Genomic DNA, 19,259 nt, shown 5'->3' with positions numbered 1-19,259 from the left:
GAAACTGATTTCTACCGAACATGGCAGTCTATGGACAATGGATCCGTAAACTGATAGCTATGTAGCCATCCGCTGTGGTTGCCTTTGTAACAGATCCATTGTTTTCTTAATAGAACTGTTTACCGTTTGACTCATCGAGAGCAATACTGTAGAAGAAATGCTAGCACAGGCCTCCTGTATCCGATGTTTCAGGTGCCCCACATCCTGGATCATACATGTGTGGTATTGTTCTCGGTGTGTCAAGAGTGGCAGAAGAGAATCGTGTTGACAATTCAGCACAATGGACAGCCCTTTGAGCACATCCTTTAGTGGGTTACTGTTGTTGTTCCATGTCACAAAAGTGTCAATAACTCGATAATGAATAAAGATACATTCAAAATGAGCACACCATTGTTTTTTTGTGCAATTCGCTACGTGTTTGATGTGTCACATGACCCCCTTCCCATTGAAAAAATTAAAGTTTAATTAAAAATGCTTTGCAGATGGCCGCCATGGGGGTCACCTGGCCTCAAATATTTGTCCCATCCCATGTAATAATACGGCACAAACGGTAAGGTGATATCAGCAACCACTTCTATTTTATCAGGGTGTATCCATACTTATGGCCCACCCTGTACTTTGATCGACATATACTTTGATCCTTAGGCTGCATATAACTTGAGGCATAGATATCGAGCCATTATAATAGACTGCGCAGCAACACTGCACTTATATTGGTTGCATTGCTATGATGATGGTCAGTATTAGTCAGGCTCTTTAATACATATACCGTATTTTTCGCTTTATAAGACGCACTTTTGTTCCCCCAAATTTTGGGGGAAAGTAGGGGGTGCATCTTATAATCCGAATATACGGGGGTGTGTATATATATATATATATATATATATATATATATATATATTACAGAGTCCAGGGGAGGTGGGGGCATCTCTGGAGTGCTGCTGGGGGCTGGTGAAAGCTGCAAGAGGCAGCGTTAGATCTCCTGCTCCCGCTCATATAATATGCACTGCCGCTGTCCATCACCATGGTGCTGAAACTGCACCGCGGTGATGGGCTGGGGCAGCGACGCATAGTATATCTGCTTGCGCCCCCCTTTGATGGCACATGCCCCCCCTGTGTTAGATATGGCCCTCATGCTGCTGCCCATTGTAAAATTAAAAACTCTTTATTAACCTCCTCCAGCGCTGATCTCCCGGTGTCTTCCTGCTGCCGCTGTGATCAGGCACACAGAGATGATATCACTCTGCTGTGCTGATCGCATGACCGACACCGAGAACCAGGAAATGCAGGAGCTCAGCAGTACGGAGGGAGACACGAGGGAGGACAGCACTGGAGAAGGTAAGGAAAGAGTGTTTTCTTTTACTATGGGCAGCGCATGGGAGCCATATCTAACACAGGGGGAGTTGTGCCATCCATAGGGGGCCATATCTAACACAGGGGGAGGTGTGCCATCCATAGGGGGCCGTATCTAACACAGGGGGAGGTGTGCCATCCATAGGGGGCCATATCTAACACAGGGGGAGGTGTGCCATCCATAGGAGACCATATCTAACACAGAGGGAGGTGAGCCATCCATAGGGGTCCATATCTAACACAGGGGGAGGTGTGCCATCCATAGGGAGCCATATCTAACACAGGGGGAGGTGTGCCATCCATAGAGGGTCATATCAAAAACAGGGGGAGGTGTGCCATTCATAGGGGGCTATGGGCAGCACAGGGGGACATGTGCCATCGATAGGGGGCCATGGGCAGCACAGGGGGACGTGTGCCATCGATAGGAGATCTGTGCCAGCTGTAGGAGACATGTGCCATCTATAGGAGACCTGTGCCAGCTGTAGGGGATATGTGCCAGCAATAGGGGACGTGTTCCAGCACAGGGGGACGTGTGCCATAAATAGGGGACGTGTTCCATCAATAGGAGACATGTGCCAGCAATAGGGGACGTGTGCCAGCATTAGGGGAGGTGTGCCATCAAGGGGGACATGTGGCATCACTGGGGGATGTGTACCAGCACAAGGATGCTATATTAAATATAAGGGGGCCATATCCAGATTAAGGGGGCTAATTTTAGGATGGGGGGGCTATGAGGGACATATACCCTATATGATTTGTTAGATGGACACTGGCATTATAAGACGGACCCCATTTAACATTAAAAAAAAAATTATCTTTTCCTTCACCAAATTTGGGGGTGCGTCTTATAATCAGGTGCGTCTTATAAAGCAAAAAATACGGTATACTTTATATAACCTTGTTATCTATACTTTGCTATTTATAGCATCACATTTATTGCACAGTTATTCTGCTACATTAAGTCAAAGTTAAGTTTTCTGCACTTTTTCTGATGGGTAAAGTGTGATATATCTTATGTATTTAGTCAGTGTATTATGACATGAGATACATTGTTAAATATTTTGATTCATTCTCTGTACAATGGTCTTCTGGCCCACTATGGGGAATGTTAATACAATATGGATAGTGTTTTAATCATTTGTTCTAATAAAGTTTATTAATTCTTAAATATTTTGGCAGTTTTCTTTATAGGTCACAAAATACAACTTTAGCATACACCGAGCTTTCATAAACTCTATTCTTTAAGTTTGATGATCTAATTATTTATTGCCGGTTCTGTTTTGCAAATAAATTATTTTATTACAGCAGCTGTTCTATTTAATACATCTATCTATCTATCTATCTAGCTATCTATCTATCTATCTGCTATATATCTAACTATCATCTAGCTATGTATTCATCTCACTCACTATCTCTTATCTATCTATCCATCTATCTATCTATTACCATGTTTTTCCAAAAATAAGACCTCCCCCAAAAATAAGCCATAGCAGGGATTTTCAGCATTTTCGGAGAAAGGCTTAAATATAAGCCCTCCCCCGAAAATAAGCCCTAGTCGCGGATCAATAATGAAGTGTCCGTGCAGCTAAAAAAGATAGAGATACTGCTGGACACTTCATTATAGACAGCGGTATCCAGCAATTACACTCACCCGACACTGAGCAGCAGGACCTGTAGCTATCGCACACCCTCACACATCAGATCTCACACACACACAATCAGATCTCACACATGCACACACACACACACACACAATCAGATCTCACACAGACACCAGATCTCACACACAAACATCAGATCGCACACACAGTCAGATCGCACACATAATCAGATCGCACACACAAACATCAAATCACACCCACAAACATCGGATCGCACACACAAACATCAGATCGCACACACATCGGATCACATACACACTCACCTCATCTAGCGACACCGATCTCTTCTCGCCGGCAGAATCCTGAGATGCAGTGCAGTGGAGCGCAACGAACAGGACCTGCGGCCGGACACGTGACTTGCTCTCATTCCCTGCGGCCGTAAGTGCTGGATGTGATGTGAGTGTGTGTGTGTGTGTGTGTGATCTGTTGTGTGTGTCTGCAATCGGCTGTGTGTGTGTCTGCGATCGGCTTTGTTTTTCTGTGATCGGCTGTGTGTGTCTGTGTTCAGCTGTGTGTATCTGTGATCGTCTGTGTGTGCCTGTGATCGGATGTGTGTATCTGTGATCGGCTGTGTGTGCCTGTGATCGGATGTGTGTATCTGTGATCGTCTGTGTGTGCCTGTGATCGGATGTGTGTATCTGTGATCGTCTGTGTGTGCCTGTGATCGGATGTGTGTATCTGTGATCGGCTGTGTGTGCCTGTGATCGGATGTGTGTATCTGTGATCGGCTGTGTGTGCCTGCGATCGGATGTGTGTATCTGTGATCGGCTGTGTGTGCCTGCGATTGGCTGTGTGTGCCTGCGATCTGCAGTGTGTGATCTGCTGTGTATATCTGCGATCTGCTGTGTGTGTGATCTGCTGTGTGTGTGTGATCTGCTGTGTGTGTGTGATCTGCTGTGTGTGTTTGATCTGCTGTGTGTGTGTGCCTGCGATCGGCTGTGTGTATCTGTGATCGGCTGTGTGTGCCTGCGATCTGATGTGTGTGATCTGCTGTGTATATCTGCGATCTGCTGTGTGTGTGATCTGCTGTGTGTGTGATCTGCTGTGTGTGTGTGTGTGTGTGTGATCTGCTGTGTGTGTCACCTAGCAGCAGGGTAGGATGGTGTGCAGCACCGACCGGAGATCACAGGAGGACCTGAGAACCACGCAGACGTCCTGGTCTGGTGAGTATGAGTCTCCTGGAAAGTGGGGGGGGTCTGCTTTTTTTGGGGGATAAACTTACCCCCAAAAGTGTTTCTCCAAGAATAAGACCTCCTCCAAAAATAAGCCCTAGTGCTTTTTTGGGGGGCAAAAAAAATATAAGACAGTGTCTTATTTTTGGAAAAACACGGTATCTATCTATTATCTATCTATCTATCTTATCCCTCTATCTATTTATCCCTCTATCTATCCCTCTATCTATCTATCTATCTATCTATCTATCTATCTATCTACCATCAATTATCTATCTATCTATAGATCTATACACAGTAAACCACAAAAATTAAGTACACCCATCAGAGTTTTCATGGGACAACATTGAAGATATGACACTTTAATACAATTAGTAGTCATTAGGCTATTTTATGTTCACATGTTGCGTTTTTTTTTTTTGCATTTTTTTTTCATTGGTTTTATGCAAATCCAGATTCCAGAAATCTCATGCACCAACATATTTATTTTTTTATTCTGACTTGAAGGAAACTGCTGCCTTTTTGAAAGAAGCAATATGTCTTTTTTTGTTTTTGCTTCTTTTTTCACCATTGAAAGCAATGAGAGTGCACAAAGGCACCTGCGCTTTTTGCTGCGTTTTTGCTGCTTTGTGGTGAATGAAACTAACTTTATTTAAACATCTTCTATAGACAAATGAAACAAGAAAAACATAGCAAAAAACGTTTTAGTGTCAAGAGAGCAGAATTTGCTGCAGAAAAAAAGCAGCAAATAAGTGTGTGAAAATAACCTCAATGTCTAAACCCCGGCAACAAAAGTCAGTACACCCCTAAGGGAAAGTGGATAAATTGTGCCCAATATCTATGAAATATCTAATTTCCCTCCCAGGTGTCATCTGACTCATTAGTGTTACAAAATCTCAGGTGTGAATGGGGAGCAGGTGTGTTAAATTTGGTGTTATCTCTCACACATTCTCTAAAGCCTGCTTTACACGCACATCCGGCATTGTAAGTACATTGCAGTGTGTGACAGGTACGTGCGATTGAACGGTAAAACGTTCATCGCATACACATCGTACCTTTCTCTAGAATTGCACGTCAGATTGTTCATCATACCCGGGGTAGCACACATTGCAGTGTGTGACACCCCGGGAACGATGAACAGATCTTACCAGCGTCCTGCGGCTCCCGGCCCACAATGCGGAATGAAGGAGGTGGGCATGATGTTTACGTCCCGCTCAGCTCCGCCCCTCCGCTTCTATTGGCCGGCTGCTGCGTAACGTCGATGTGACGCCGAACGTCCCTCCCACTCCAGGAAGTGGACGTTCACCGCCCACATCAAGGTCGTATGGACGGGTGAGTACGTGTGACGGGGGTTAATCGTTTGTGTGGCACGTTCAACAAATTGAACGTGCCACACATACGATGGGGGCGTTGCAAATCGTATACGATATCGTATGCGAAATTGCAACATGTAAAGCAGGCTTAATACTGGTCAGTGAAAGTTCAATATGGCATCTCATGGTAATGAATTCTCTGAGGATCTAAAAAAAAGAATTGTTGCTTTACATAAAGATGGCTTACGCTACAAGAAGATTGCCAATACCATGAAACTGAGCTGCAGAACAGGGGCCAAGAATATGCAGCAGTTTAACAAGACAGGTTCCACTCAGAACAGGCCTTGCTATGGTGAACCAAAGATGATGAGTGCACATGCTCAGCATCATATTCAAAGGATGTCTTTTCAAAATAGATGTACCTATGATGCCAGCATTGCTGCATGGATTAAAGGGGTGGAGGGTCAGCTTGCCATTGTTCAGACCATACATTGTATCAAATTGGTCTGCATTGCTGTCATCCCAGAAGGAAGCCTCTTCTAAAGATGATGTATAAGGAAGCCCAAAAACAGTTTGCTAAAGACAAGCAGACTAAAGACATGGATTACGGAAACCATGTCTTGTGGTTTGATAGACTAATATAAATGTATTTGGTTCAAATGATGTCAAGCGTATATGGTGGCAACCAGATGAGGAATACTAAGACAAGTGTGTTGTGCCTACAGTCAATCATGGTGGTGGGAGTGACATGGTTTGAGGCTGCATGAGTGCTGAAGGTTGTGCGGAGCTACAGTTCATTGAAAGACCCATGAATGTCAACATGTACTATGACATACTAATACAGAGCATGATCTCCTCCCTTTGGAAACTGGTCCACAGGGCAGTATTTCAAAATGACAAAGACTCCAAACACACCTCCAAGACGACTACTGCTTTACTAAAGAAACTGATGATAAAGGTGCTTGACTTGTCAAGCATGTCTCCATGACAGTAGTTTCAGTTTTTGTGGCATAGAAAGGGTTCAGAAACCTATCAGAGGGGGATGTTATAGACGTAAAATCTTAAATCGTGAGTCTTTTTGGATCTTTAAATTAGGAACTAGGCAGCCAAATGGTTTGAATATACGCAAAGATCTGATATTGCAATACAATTGATTGACATGCCTCCGTAGGGTGTAATACATATATAATTGATTAAATAAATGATAATATATATGGAAATAAAATAAAGAATTATAATTATACATGATATATAATAAAAGAACAGAGAAATATACACACACTTCCCCTTCCCCTTTTCCCCTCCCTCTCCCCTTTCCCCCCCCCTTTTTTCCTCCCTCTATAGCGGAGATTTGTCAATACTATTGTTAGTTGAATTCAGTGGATTTGCAGTTTGGTGGGACTTAAAGAACAGCCACATAGGTATTTTTTCGTAAATTATTTTATTTTTTTTTGTACTTGTACTTTTACTTGTGCATTGACCGTTGGGTATGGAATATCTATTATATATGTTATTCTATCATATCTATGAACAGGGCAACTATGACAATGCATCTATATTGTGACACACTCTCTTTGGTAATAGTTCACATCACTCTGATTGTTATACATTTGTATATATCTTTCAGGTAATTTTTATCATGGGAATACTATAATGTAGCATTCAAGCAGTGTCTGTTGATACGAGAGAACTGTTATACAATAGTAGTTTCAGCTCTGGAGACATAGAAAAGGTTTATAAACCCATTAAAATTTTCCCCTTTTTTTTTTTTTCTCTCTGGATTCAATTGTATTTGGGTATGGAATATTTACTACATATGCTATTCCATCAATTGTAAGGAACAGGGCAATTATAACAATGCATCTGTATTGTGACACACTCTCTTTGGTAATGATTCATATCACTCTGATTGTTATATATTCATGTATTTTTCATGTAACTTTTATTATATGAATATTATGATGTAACTCTCAAGCAGTGTCTTTTGATATGAGAGAACTGTTATATAATGTGTCTATCTTTTGTTTTTTATATTGTATTTGAACCCATGTACCTGTAATGTGCTGTGATACATCTTGAGCCAGTGGATCATGGGTTAATTCTGAGGATTTCAGCAAGAATCTACACCTGTTTGTTTGGAGAACTTTTCCATGTATGGGTATAAAGAGGACTCAGTTCACATAGTAAAGCCACTTGACAAAGGCTACACTCCTGTAGCCGAAACGCGTCGCTGTTGTGTCATTATCCATGGAGGACTATGTCTTAACTGTTCATATGTTTATATGACCGTTTTTATTGGAAACCAAGCAGAATAAAGCACCTGGAAATTTACTGACGTATCTCTCCTTCTTGCGCTGGGCAGAACTCTTCCCTGTCTCCAGACATAAACCCTATTGAGCATCTATGGGGCCTCCTCAAATGGTCGGTGGAGGAGCGCAAAGGTCTCTAACATCCACCAGCTCTGTGATCGCATCATGAAGGAGTTGAAGTGGATTCCAGTGGCTCTTATGAAGATTTAGTGAACTCTGTGCCCAAGAGAGTTAAGGCAGTGTTTGAAAATAACAGTGACCACACAAAATATTGACAATTTTGGCACAATTTGGCTATTTTCTTTTTTGAGAGTACTCACTTTTGTTGCCAGTGATTTGTACATTAACCCATTCATGACCTTTGACGTATATTTATGTCAAAGCTCGTATCCCTGCCTTTTATGCGGGCTCAAACGTATCTTTCGTTGCACATGACGGATGATCAGACCTGATCCCATCATTTATTCAGTAATGACAAACGGCAGTGAGTCAGTAATTATTAATGACATTCAAATGGTTTAACAGCATTGAGCAGTGCAATATTAAAAACAATCTCTTCAAAAATATATTGATGTTAACTTGTAATACAGTGGACTACAGACCTCCATCCTCTTAATGCCACCAACTCCACGACCCCCATAGTAACTAGCATCAACTGTAGGCCATTTCTTATTAGGAAGTTCTTCTGGCTCCTACGTAGATAAATGTGAAAAGTATTAATAAATTGCTGTAACAAATATAGGACTATAAAATCTTTCAAACAGATATATTTACATTATTGTAAATATTAACATTACAAAAAGTATTTCATTTTTAGGAATTACAGTATGTCTGTTTAGTTGTGTATGTACAATTGATTTGTTTTTAGATATGTTGTTACTGATTTTAAAGAGGGTGACAGCTGAAAACAAGATATCCAAAGGAAAGGTGAAAACATCCATTGGCGGGGACTGCACAATGGGACCTTCACCAATTGCCAGAATGGAACACTTTTATCCCTGTTAGAATGAAACGACAGTGCACATGCTAGACCATTGCTTGCTTCATTTCTTATGGGGCCCTTAAGTGTTTTTCGTCAAAATAACGATCTGAAGGCTTATATTTTTGCAGCATGTGCTGTAGTTTTTATTAACACCATTCATTTTAACATTTAATGTACTCAAAAAAAGTTGCAATAAAATTAAAAAATACTAATTTCCTCCATTGTTTTTTGGGTTTTGATTTTACGATGTTCAATTTGTGATAAAAAATGACCAGCAAGTGATTTTCCAGGACAGTATGGTTACAGCAATACCATACCGTTGCAAAATTCAGAACTTTGTAAAAAAAAACCACAATTGAGTTTGTGTTGCCATTTTTTGAGACCCATATTTTTTTTTATTTACTTATTGATGAACCAGTATGAGTGTAATGCTAGTCACTACACGGACAAGTCTTGAGGCAGGATAGTTAAAACGTTCTGGGGTCATGTACCAGGACTGCATGTCAAGGATATAGAGGATATACCGAGGAGTAGCCAACCTGGATTCAGAATACCTGGAGGATAGCAGATGAGAGCAAAGGGACAAGACAAATGGAAGGTCAGAAGTGGTCAAAGATCTCTCAGCAGTAGATCAGAACACAGAGCTCAGATAAACTAGGCCAAAAAACACCAACAGAATGCAATGACTGGCAGTGTTCTGGAATTAACTGTTCAACTAAGTAGCTGGGCACTCACAGACAACAGGGAACATCTGAGGAAGCCTAGAACCTCCCATTATCAGATTGACCGAGTGAGCTGTCACTTAACACAAATTTAGTTTACCCTATACACCCTCCTTGTTACTCTGTTTCTTCCCCTAGTAGTGACTTAGGAACGGGGATTATACAATTATAAACTGTAGAGTTAAAAACGTTAAAAAACTACCATGACTCACACTTCCTGATTATACTATTAGTCAGTGCTCTGTGCACAATCATAATCTCTTGTGTATGCTATGTGATGCAGATTCAACCTGATTTCCTGACTTCTGCTTGTAGGAGCTCAAAAGGTAGAATTCTATCACAAGCCGGAGTCAAGAAGAAGAAAGATTTAAGCTGTTTTACATGGATTATGTTGAGACTCTATAGTGCCTTCAATATATCACAGTGGTGCACATTTTATGAAAAATGTATATCATGAAGAGATTATGCATGTTTTCTTATGGCTGGCTTACTGTAAGTTGCACAATTTTTCTCTGTCAAAATAATTAATAAATCCCAGGCCTACTTCAGCTCATCTTAAGGCCGCTTTACATGCTACGATTTATCTGACGATATGTCGTCGGGGTCACGGTTTTCATGACGCACTTCCGTCATCGTTAGCGACGTCGTTGCGTTTGACACCTACGTGCGACTCTGAACGATCTCAAATAGGGTGAAAATCGTTGATTGTTGACACGTCGTTCAGTTTCAAAATATTGTTCGTAGTTTGGAACACAGCAGACATATTGCTACGTTTGACACCCTGCCAACGACGAACAACATCCACACGACCGGCTTGGTCAAACAATATATCGCTGAAACATGTAGCGTCGTTTGTGAGATGTGTACGTGTGACCGCTACAAAACGACCTGTGAGCGATCTTGGCAAATCGCAACAACGATCTGGGCGTGTCACATCGCTAACGAGATCGCTAGTGATATTGTTGTGTGTAAAGGGGGCTTTAGTAAACATAATAGTTAATAAATTCAGTAAATCTTACACCTCCTCTTACTTACCTTTTCTATATACTTCAGAAGTAAATAATAAGGTGCAAAACATGTTTCAAACACTTTATAAATGTTTGGGACCCAATCACTCTCAGTCCTTATTCACATTTAGGCCTATTTTGACCCATGGTAAGGTATTAATATTAGAGATTGTAGTTACTGTCCTGACTGGGTAAACCTTGTCGCGGTCGTGGGCTTTATGCTTTTTTTGATCAAAAACAGTGTTTACTAAGTACCCTATGTTTATTTATATGCACTATGCTTTTATTCAGTTACAGTAGGATAAACGTCCGTATTATTTTTGTCTTTGGTTTTTCTTTGTCCTATGGCCAGTGTGAACATGAGCTTACAAGCTGCATGTATACCAACTCATACTCTGGCTCACTTTTTTGTTTTTACTTTATAAATGTCGTACACTGCACTGTGTGTACTCACATTTTTTAGTTTTGATGAGCAAATATGTACAATATTTCTGGAAATCAAGATGTTTACAGATAACAATTTCCCATACATCTACAAACAGAAATTTTAAGCACTGGCTGCCATAGACATCATAAATGACATACAAGCCTTAAAGAGTTATAATCAGACAGACATAGCTGGATTGTTCTTGTAAAAATAAGCAGTTTTGCATTTTACTGCATGTAAAGATCTGCAGTCATTCTTGCGATAGTAACAATTTTGTTTACAGCATTATGATTAGGAGACCACTACTATCCAGCTTGTAAGCACTGCACTGAAGTTGGCCTGGATAAAGAGGTTACTTATCACAGCAGCAATCTTGGCCAGCTTCAAAATATTACTTACTAGTGCAATAAAAAAGGGCTTGTAAGCACTGCACATGTTCGGCTGTCTAGCAGCGGTGGTCGGTCTCAAAGGCAATAAGCTGTAAATAAAAGTGTTAGGATCTCAAGAACAGCTGAGATTTCTAATAAGTAGTAAATTGCAAAATTGATTTCATTTACAAGCATGATCTAAAAATATGCAATTATGAAGATGGGAATAAACCTTTAAATATGAAATAATGAATCAACTCACATCTGCTTTACTTGAATAAATATTTGCTTGCACAGTTGAATGTAAATCTGAATATATTTTATTATTGCATTTTCTTTTCAGCATCAATAAAAAGGTTGGCAACTATTTTTTTTTAATCACGGCCTATCGGCCCTCAATATATGATCTTAGGTGTGGGACACCGGATCAGCCCTAAAGGGCAGCATACAAAAGTTCTCGAATGCCGCAGAAACAATTTAGCTCCATTAAAACTATAGTAACCATGGCAGGGTAATGGAGATCCACCCACCACATTCAATTGAATAATGTGAATAAGAGGTAGATCTGCAGTACCCAACTGCAGCAACTTTAGAAATGACGGCACTGATGTGTTCTGACAGCATCCGAGATCTTCCAGCCGGAGTCGAGAATAGTTCTCCCATAGTCAGATATTGACGCCTTATCCAAAGGATAAGCAATTAACAAAAAAAAGTAGCGCCCCCCCCCCCTTCATGGTCTAAACAACTTAATTTTTGTAATACATATTGTTAATTGAAATGGTACTGCAACAATATACAACATTACATGATTACCTCTTCCACAGGAGCAGTTGGTGGGGGTGGGGGTGGATCTTTAATGACCTAGATAAAAAAAATAAATTTGTAATTAAACACGCACTTTTCTAAAATTATATACATATTACAAAATATATTGCTTGCTACATAAATAAATATTACACAGTACAACAATGTTGCTACCTTTACATTATAATAATAATAATAATAATAATAATAATAATAATGGGTATTTATTAATTATACATTATGGGCATTTATTAATTTATTTATTTAATGTTTTGTTCTGCTATAAAAAGAAAAATCCACAGCTTTTTCCATGATTCTAGTGATCTGGGGAAACAAGCATCCTCTGGTATTAAATTAATTCATTTAATTTGAATTACATAAAAAATTAAAGGAAAAGATCATCCTTTTCTAATTTTACAATTTGTACTTGCAAGAAACTGGTTTACTTAGTTAGAAAAGTTGGTTTGCTTGTTTTAAATATCTTTTTAGTTTTAGTTATTTTATATCACTAAATTATGTACACTAATTATGTATTATCCCAAAATATTTCTTATTTTAACATCTTATTAAATGAAAATACAATGAATACGTACTTAACAGAGCTGAATGGATAAGTTATTATTCATGAATTAAATATCTCTCTAAACCTCTGAACCTAATAAATGTAATATGTAACAAAAAAATGCTTATACTTACCTCGCCGCTCACCTTTCTGGCCTTCTGGTCCTTTCCAACACCCATTCGGACCTCATTTAGACTTAAGGGTACTTTACACGCTGCAACATCGCTAGAGATCTCATTAGTGATGTGACACCCCAGATCACATCTGCAATCTGGCGTGTCACATCGCTAACGAGATCGCTAGCGATGTCGCAGCGTGTAAAGCACCCTTTAGGATCACCATTGGCCGTGCTGAAATTCCAAGGTTTCCCTTTCTAGAACCAGGAGGGTTTTGCGAACGCACCCACAATTTTTCAACCAACGCCATGATGAATGAATAAGGCTCAGGGATTTCAGCAAAGCTGAAGGGATGGTGACAGTGAGGAAGAGAGGGGCCAGAGAGGTGAGCATAAGGTTTATTTTGACATTTTGATGACCTTTTACAGTTTATAAAAATGACAGCCAGACAGTGAATAACAAAACATCTACAGTTGGCTAATGCCGATTTTTGTAAATTTCAAGTAGAATTCAATTCCAATCTAAATTTATCTCTAATACTACATAATACAAGAATAATATATAATATCGATTTTTGAACCCTTTTATTATTGGCCAATTTTAATTTATTCGCCTTCATTTTTTTCTGGTCTTCCTCCAAGAACCATATTTTTTTCCATCAACATATTAAGACTTATTTTTGCAAGTTGCCACTTTGAAAGACAACATTAACTTTTCCTTATCAGGTACTGAAAACAGGAAAAAAATTTCAAATGGAGTTAAATGTTGAAAAAAATAAATTTCAACATTGTTTTAGGGTTTTATTTTTAAGGTAAGCAGTGTTGTAAAAATTACTCATGGCTATTGCATTCATGGGTATCATTTTGGTCAAACGTAATGCACTTATTTAAAAATGGGGGAAAATCAAAATATTATTATTATAATTATATTGTTTAAATTTTGTAAAAAACTATTTTTAATTCTTTTTGCTTTTTTTGCTTCCTCAAGGTACGTAAACCTGCACTCTTTTGAACATTTCAATGATGTACTACAATACTCTTGTGAAATGAATAATCTTCTGTGAAACTCCACCATAGGATTCAACAGGTTTTAGCCTTCTGAAGGCCCTGGCTGCTATGGCAACCGATCAGCACTCTGTGATCATGTTGAAAGTATAAGAAGTGCTGATGTGTGCCGAAGCAGCCCCCAACCGAGAATCATATTGTCGCGGGCGGAGGAGGGGACGCTGCGCTCTCCCACTGCTCGAGTCCGGCTGCGGCTGCTGCCGCGGCCTGCTGCTGCTCGGTGGCTCGAGCGATGGGCCGGATCCCGGGGACTCGAGCGGCGCTCCTCGCCCGTGAGTGAAAGGGGTTGAATTGTTGGGATAGTTTATTGTCCGTGACGCCACCCACGGTTGTGGTGATTGTGTGGACACCACCGCTGCTCTGTCTGGGGATCCCGGGAGTGGTGGTATGGAGCAGCCAGTTGTTGATTTGCCCCTCCGTGGGTAGGGGGGTTTGGTGGTCCCGGGGCCCAGTGATGGGGTTGGGATGGTGGACAGGCGGGTTATGGGGCCTCTGGAGGTGCAGGGGCGCAGGGGCAGCGCTGTGCCGCACGGCACGGAGGTACTCACTCAGCCAAAAGATGATGACAAAGTTCTCGGTAAACAAGCGGCTGGTTGGACGGGTCCCTCGGACAGCTACGGTGCTGATGTTCCCTGCAGTTAACGGTGACAGTCTCTTCCCTGCACCTACGTATAGTCTTTGGTAGCGATGGATTCCCACCGGTAACCCGCTCCCCGACTTGGATATGGGCCGGAGGAGCCCCACTCTTGCCCGCAGGCGCTGGCCCTGGGAAACTGGTGCCTTGGCGGTGTCTCCCCTTAACGGTCGGACTGTTGCCTTCAATCGGGACTTGGTTGTTGGGAGACCCAGAGGTCCTCTTCACTGACGAATTTGGCAAATTATGGCGACTCCTAGCCTTGCCGGGATCCGAAAGGCCCCTGCCCTGGTGCTGACTGTTCTTTGTATACCGCTCCGGTACCGCCGGGTCACCACCCGTCCACGGTCCTTTCGGCAACCTCTGAGCAGTCTCTCCTGCAGACGGTCACCGCCGTCTGTCAACCTTGCTGTCTCAGTCCGGGGCAAACACCCGGACCAACTTCAGGCTTCTTGCTGTCACTTTTCTCTTTCTCCTTCTTCCTTTTCTCACTACAACTCCACTGTTTACTCCTTCTACTTCAAACTCCAAACTCTATCTTAGCTCCACACTCAAGCTCTGCCTGAGCTAACTGCCTGGTTTTCCCGCCTCCAGGGCTGTGAACTCCTCGGTGGGTGGAGCCAATCGCCTGGCCCACCCCCTGGTGTGGACATCAGCCCCTGGAGGAAGGCAACAAGGGTTTCTGGTCTGACCTTGGTGTTCCTGCAGGGAATGTGGGGTGCGTGTGGTGTTGTGACCTGTGACCCCTGGCTTGCCCAGGGCGTCACAATATCACCTATTTGCCATTGTACCAGACAGAAGATACTGGTAGCAACTAAAAGATTGCCCAGCAGCCACTAGAAGCTGCTGTGAGAGACAGGTGCTAGCTGATACCTGTTGTATATGGTGCAGGCTCAGCTCGTGGGCCCGCATTATACACGGATTCCCATCATCTACCCTACATATCTAGTATATGTTTGGAAAAGGTTACATCATATTTAGGGATGATCGAATACCTCAAATATTCGGCTTCGCGAATATTTGCCGAATAGGTCGCGAATATTCGATGTGCAATGTAAGTCTATGGGAAACCCAAATAACAACTATTCGGAACTATTCGGGCTTCCCATAGACTTACATTACACATCAAATATTCGCATAGCGGTGACCTATTCACCGGATATTCGCGAAGCCGAATATTTGAGGTATTCGATCATCCCTAATCGTATTTATTCATCATAACATTAGGCACTAGTCAATTAAAAAAAAATAGAAGAACTTTGCTTATTCTACACCAGTCTATACAGCAAAACTGACAAGTAAGGCTGATTTCACACATCCGGCTTTTCGCCGGTTTGACGGATTCGGCGCACACCAGTACAGTGTATACAGTACAATGGCAGCGCCACAACTTCCGGGTCACATGCTCTGGTCACATGACAGCATGTGACCGGCGCTTGTCGCCCTGCCATTGTACTGTATACACTGTACTGGCATGCACCGAATCCGTCAATCCGGAGAAAAGCCAGATGTGTGAAACTAGCCTAAGCTACAAAAGAATTTAAGTCTATAGCATATGTTTTAGAAAAAAAGTGAGTATATTTCAGGATTATTTTCTTCAGTGGGTTCAGGGTACTCAGGGTTTAGTTTTTTTATACGGGTATTTTCATCTTAGATGTTTATCACATAGCCACAGAACATACCATAAATATATGATAAATGTGTATCTCAATGCTTGGACCAGTGCTTATTCTAAGACCTGGTGTCTCTTAACATCCTGTCCTGCCTGATGATACACCTATCACAAAAAAAGTTTGGGTATCAACAATCTTCTTACTGATTACTTCTTCATAGTAAATCCTTATTATAAAAGGTTATTTCCATGGAAGGCATCACAATAGTTATCGAAAAAGGATTGTTAAAGTAGGTAACTGAGGAGAGGAATACTTTCAACATATCCTATGAGACACAGATATAGGCACATGCAAGGAATTCTGTGGCTTGCTGCCTTAATATTCAACTTTACTCTTTCAAGATTAGAATTTGATCAGGTCATCATGCCTTCTGTTTCAGTCTACATTATTGAGTTCTGGTCAGGCCTACATAACTGGATGTAGCATGACAGCATGGTAACTGGGAAAGATGAAAATTGCCAGGGTACAGTAGACATTATAACTTCAGGAGGCAAAGTATACAATGGGTACGGAAAGTATTCAGACATCTTTAAATTGTTCACTCTTTGTTTCATTGCAGCCATTTGGTAAATTCAAAAAAGATTTTTTTTTCTCATTAATGTACACTCTGCACGCCATCTTGACAGAAAAAACTGAAATGTAGAAATTTCTGCATATTTTTTTTTTAAACAAGAAAAACTGAAACATCACATGGTCATAAGTATTCAGACCCATTGCTCAGTATTGAGTAGAAGCACCCTTTTGAGCTGGTACAGCCAAAAGTCTTCTTGGGAATGATGCAACAAGTTTTCCACACCTGGATTTGGGGATCCTCTGTCATTCTTCCTTGTAGGCCCTTTCCAGTTCCATCAAGTTGGATGGTGAACATTGGTGGAGAGCCATTTTCAGGTCTCTCCAAAGATGATCAATTGCGTTTAGGTCAGGGCTCTGGCTGGGTCAGTCAAGAATGGTCACAGAGTTGTTCTAAAGCCACTCCTTTGTTATTTAAGCTGTGTGCTTAGGGTCATTGTCTTGTTGGAAGGTGAACCTTCGGCCAAATCTGAGGTCCAGAGTACTCTGGAAGAGGTTTTCTTCCAGAATTCTCTGTACTTGGCTGCATTCATCTGTCCTTCAACTGCAACCAGTCGTCCTGTCCCTGCAGCTAAAAACACCCACATTGCATGATGCTGCCACCACCATTTTTCACCATTGGGATTGTATTGGGCAGGTGATGAGCAGTGCCTGGTTTTCTCCACACATACTGCTGTGAATTATCACCAAAAAGTTTTATCTGCATCTCATCAGACCACAGAATCTTATTTCTCATAGTCTGGGAGACCCTTATGTATTTTTTTTAAACTCTATGTGGGCTTTCATATGTCTTGCACTGAGGAGAGTCTTCCGTCTGGCCACTCTGCCATAACGGCCCGACTGGTGGAGGGCTGCAGTAATAGTTGACTTTGTGCAATTTTCTCCCATCTTCCTACTACATCTCTGGAGCTCAGCTATAGTGACCTTGGGGTTATTCTTTACCTCTCTCACCAAGGCTCTTCTCCCATGATTGCTCAGTTTGGCTGGATGGCCAGGTCTAGGAAGAGTTCTGGTGGTCCCAAACTTCTTCCATTTAAAGGATTATGGAGGCCACTGTGGTCTTAGGAGCCTTAAGTACTAAAGAAATTCTTTTGTAACCTTGGCCAGATCTGTGCCTTGCCAAAATTCTGCCTCTGAGCTCCATGGGCAGTTCCTTTGACCTCATGATTTTCATTTGGTCTGACATGCACTGTGAGCTGTGAGGTCTGATATATAGACAGGTGTGTGAATTTCCAAATCAAGTCCTATCAGTTTAATTAAGCCCTACGGTGGAAGAGTAGAACCATCTCAAGGAGGATCACAAGGAAATGGACAGCATATGACTTAAATATGAGTGTCTGAGCAAAGGGTCTGAATACTTACGACCATGTGATATTTCAGTGTTTTTGTTTTGAAAATTTGCAAAAATGTCTACATTTCTGTTTTTTCTGTCAAGATAGGGAGCAAAGTGTACATTACTGAGAAAAAAAGATGAACTTTTTTGAATTCACCAAATGGCTGCAATGAAACTGACTGAGTGAAAAATGTGAAGGGGTCTGAATACTTTCCATACCCACTGTAGTATATAGTATTAGGATTAGTGATGAGCGAGCATGCTTGTTACTACTCGGTACTCGCACGAGTATCACTGTACTCGGGCTACTCGACGGGGACCGAGTAATCTCGCGATACTCGTGCTGTACTCGTGGTCTTCATCCCTGCATGTTGGCGCTCTTTTGAGAGCCAGCCCTCATGCAGGGATTGGCTGGCAGACCACTGCAATGCCACAGCCCTGTTAGTTGTGGAATTGCAGTGATTGGCCGGCCCGCACAGCGTGACCGAGCCTTTATACCGGCGGGCGCACTGTGCTCTGCTCACAGCCATCCCGACAGTCAGTGCAGGGAGAGTGTCGCTGCTTCAGGGAAAGGTTTGCGGCCCTTTATAGCTATTTCCGTAGCAGGGCTGCAAACAGTGTGACCAAAAGTCCTTCTCAGGACTATTCTAGTTGTATACAGGCAGGCAGGGTATAGCCAGGTCAGAGTACAGTAGCAGAGTCCTTCTCAGGACTATTGTTGCTGTATACAGGCAGGGTATAGCCAGGTCGGAATACAGGCTAGTGACCAGAAGAGTCCTTGTCAGGACTATTGTAGCAGTATACAGGCAGGCAGGCAGGGTATATAGCCATTCCTAGTGGTGACCGTATACCAGCCTTCATCATATCTGGGGCTGGTGTACACAGTCTAAAACAGTCCAGATAGTGTCAGACTTCTCAGTAATTGTCGCTCCTAAAAACCTGTTAGGTTCTTAGTGCGTCCGTGCTTGCATTTAAAAACCGCACGTGTGTGCCTGTCGGTGGCAGCGTACAGGTGCACTTGTATGCGTTTTTACCAAACTATTATATAACGCACAAGTGTAGTGTATAATACACGTCAGTCAGCAGTGGCTGATAGTGTCAGAGTTCTCATTAATTTTTGCTCCTAAAAACCTGTTAGGTTCTTAGTGCGTCCGTGCTTGCATTTAAAAACCGCACGTGTGTGCCTGTC

At 41.7% G+C, this 19,259-nt stretch overlaps 1 protein-coding gene across 3 annotated transcripts in view; it reads right to left on the bottom strand.

Annotated features, from left to right (window-relative positions):
* The window catches only part of ANTXR2 (ANTXR cell adhesion molecule 2), a 356,942-nt gene that overhangs the window by 82,324 nt on the left and 255,359 nt on the right, over positions 1–19,259 (bottom strand). For all 3 annotated transcript variants that reach the window (XM_075352423.1, XM_075352424.1, XM_075352422.1), the window contains 2 exons: positions 12,128–12,175; positions 8,411–8,500 (listed from right to left, as the gene is read on the bottom strand). In XM_075352423.1, coding sequence (XP_075208538.1) covers positions 8,411–8,500; positions 12,128–12,175 — 138 coding nt within the window. The remainder of the gene's footprint in view (positions 1–8,410; positions 8,501–12,127; positions 12,176–19,259) is intronic.

The sequence above is a fragment of the Anomaloglossus baeobatrachus genome, chromosome 1 (assembly GCF_048569485.1).
Source record: "Anomaloglossus baeobatrachus isolate aAnoBae1 chromosome 1, aAnoBae1.hap1, whole genome shotgun sequence".
In the NCBI taxonomy this organism is placed as follows: Eukaryota; Metazoa; Chordata; class Amphibia; order Anura; family Aromobatidae; genus Anomaloglossus; species Anomaloglossus baeobatrachus.
Note: the sequence above shows the minus strand (reverse complement) of the source record. Positions and strands in the feature narration are given on the sequence as shown.